Below are 1855 nucleotides of genomic sequence, written 5' to 3'. Positions count from 1 at the left end.
TCAAATGGAAGGACCACATAAAAAGCTCAAAGAGTATCAAGAGACAAATGAGAACTAAAAGAGTTGAGCAGAGTTGCCAGAGAGACATAAATAGACAAAAACCAGTAACAGTTCCTCTATTCCATCAAAAAATGGAAATAGAAAGAAAGATAATATTCACAAAAGCAATCAAAAGTACAAATATCTAGGAGTTAAATGAAGAAGAAAATATATGAGGACTCTTAGAAATTTTAAATATTAAAGGACAAAAAAAGATCTGAATAAGTAGAGAGAAATATTATGTTATTAGACAAAATGACTTAACACTGTCATGTTCACCCCAAATTAAAGTCATTGATGAGCTGGCAGAACAGGGCTGAAGTTAAGGTTCCACTACATCATATAGCTATTGTATTCTAGCCTGTAATCACACCAGGAGAGAAACCTCCCTGATCATGCAGCCTAAAAGTCCTATAAATCAAGGCTCAGGGTCCCTTCTCTCCCTGACTCTGATATGTAGCCACACTAGATTTTCTGCTAAAATGTAATGGGCAACAGTGACCCACATGCCTGCTACTGCTCCTGTCTCTAGGAGTTTCCCCAATGAATACTGCTTTAGCAACCTGGAGTCCCTGGCCATTTTACCTTATTTGCAGGATAGATACACATATATATACATAAATACTAAATATATTAATATCAACTTTTAATTCCATTAAAAAGAAATTAGAATTCAGCAAAGAAAAACTTTTGCCACCATTACAGTACTATCTGAAGTCTAAAGGTAAATGCTAATTTCACCTCTTAAATACTAAACTTATATTTAATATAGTTTTAAAATTCCAACCTGCAATGTTTTTAAGCGTTTATTAAGAGGTAATTCATCTACATCCAGAATAAAAACTTCAACTGCCATGTACAGCTTCTGTTGCACTTCATTTCTTTGCGCAACCAAAATATTCCCTTCACTCTGGAGGAAGAAAAAAAGAACCATAATTAATATATCATATATAATATGATAGGAAATATTTTTACACATTCACCTGTATGAAAAAGTGAACTAAAATTTAACATTACATTTTCCAAACATAGTAAAAATTCAGCACAAACACTTCTCTCCTTAGATCACCAAAATGACAAAGAATTTCCTTTCTTTTAATTAAAAATAAAACATTTAAGTTCAACAATCCTGCTCTACTAATTTTTATTTTTCCCATTATTTCTACAACAATGAAGTTTTTGTTTTTCTTTGAGAAAATTATACAAGTTCCTATCAATTATACATTTCCTCCTCCTCCTATTCCCATCCCACACTCAACTCCATCTAGTCATCCTTCAAGATACAGTTAAACACCAAGATGAAACCTCCCACTTCAAGCTATACTGCAAGGCTGTAGTAACTGAAACATCATGGTACTGGCACAAGAACAGAGACACTGACCAATGGAACAGGACTGAGAACCCAGATATAAAACCATCCTCATATAGCCATCTGATCTTTGACAAAGCAGACAAAAACATACACTGGGGAAAAGAATCCCTATTCAATAAATGGTGCTGGGAAAACTGGATAGCCACATGTAGAAGACTGAAGCAAGATCCGCACCTCTCACGAAAATCAACACAAAATGGATAACAGATTTAAATCTAAGGCATGAAACCATAAGAATTCTAGAATAAAACATTGGAAAAAACTCTTATAGACATCAGCCTAAGCAAAGAATTTATGAAGAAGACCCCAAAGGCAATCACAGCAACAACAAAAATAAATAAATGGGACCTGATAAAATTAAAAAGCTTCTGCACAGCCAAGGAAACCATCATTAGAGTGATGGACAACCTACAGAATGGGACAAAATATTTGCATGCTATACAT

General features: G+C 34.0%; 1 protein-coding gene across 1 annotated transcript in view; it reads right to left on the bottom strand.

Moving 5' to 3' along the window:
• The window catches only part of STK31 (serine/threonine kinase 31), a 178608-nt gene that overhangs the window by 84855 nt on the left and 91898 nt on the right, over positions 1–1855 (bottom strand). Inside the window, exon 9 of the mRNA XM_012640670.1 lies at positions 827–949. Coding sequence (XP_012496124.1) covers positions 827–949 — 123 coding nt within the window. The remainder of the gene's footprint in view (positions 1–826; positions 950–1855) is intronic.

The sequence above is a fragment of the Propithecus coquereli genome, unplaced genomic scaffold (assembly GCF_000956105.1).
Source record: "Propithecus coquereli isolate 6110/MARCELLA unplaced genomic scaffold, Pcoq_1.0 Scaffold156, whole genome shotgun sequence".
Taxonomy (NCBI): domain Eukaryota; kingdom Metazoa; phylum Chordata; class Mammalia; order Primates; family Indriidae; genus Propithecus; species Propithecus coquereli.
The sequence above is the reverse complement of the archived record's forward strand: the minus strand, read 5'-3'. Positions and strand labels throughout refer to the sequence as shown.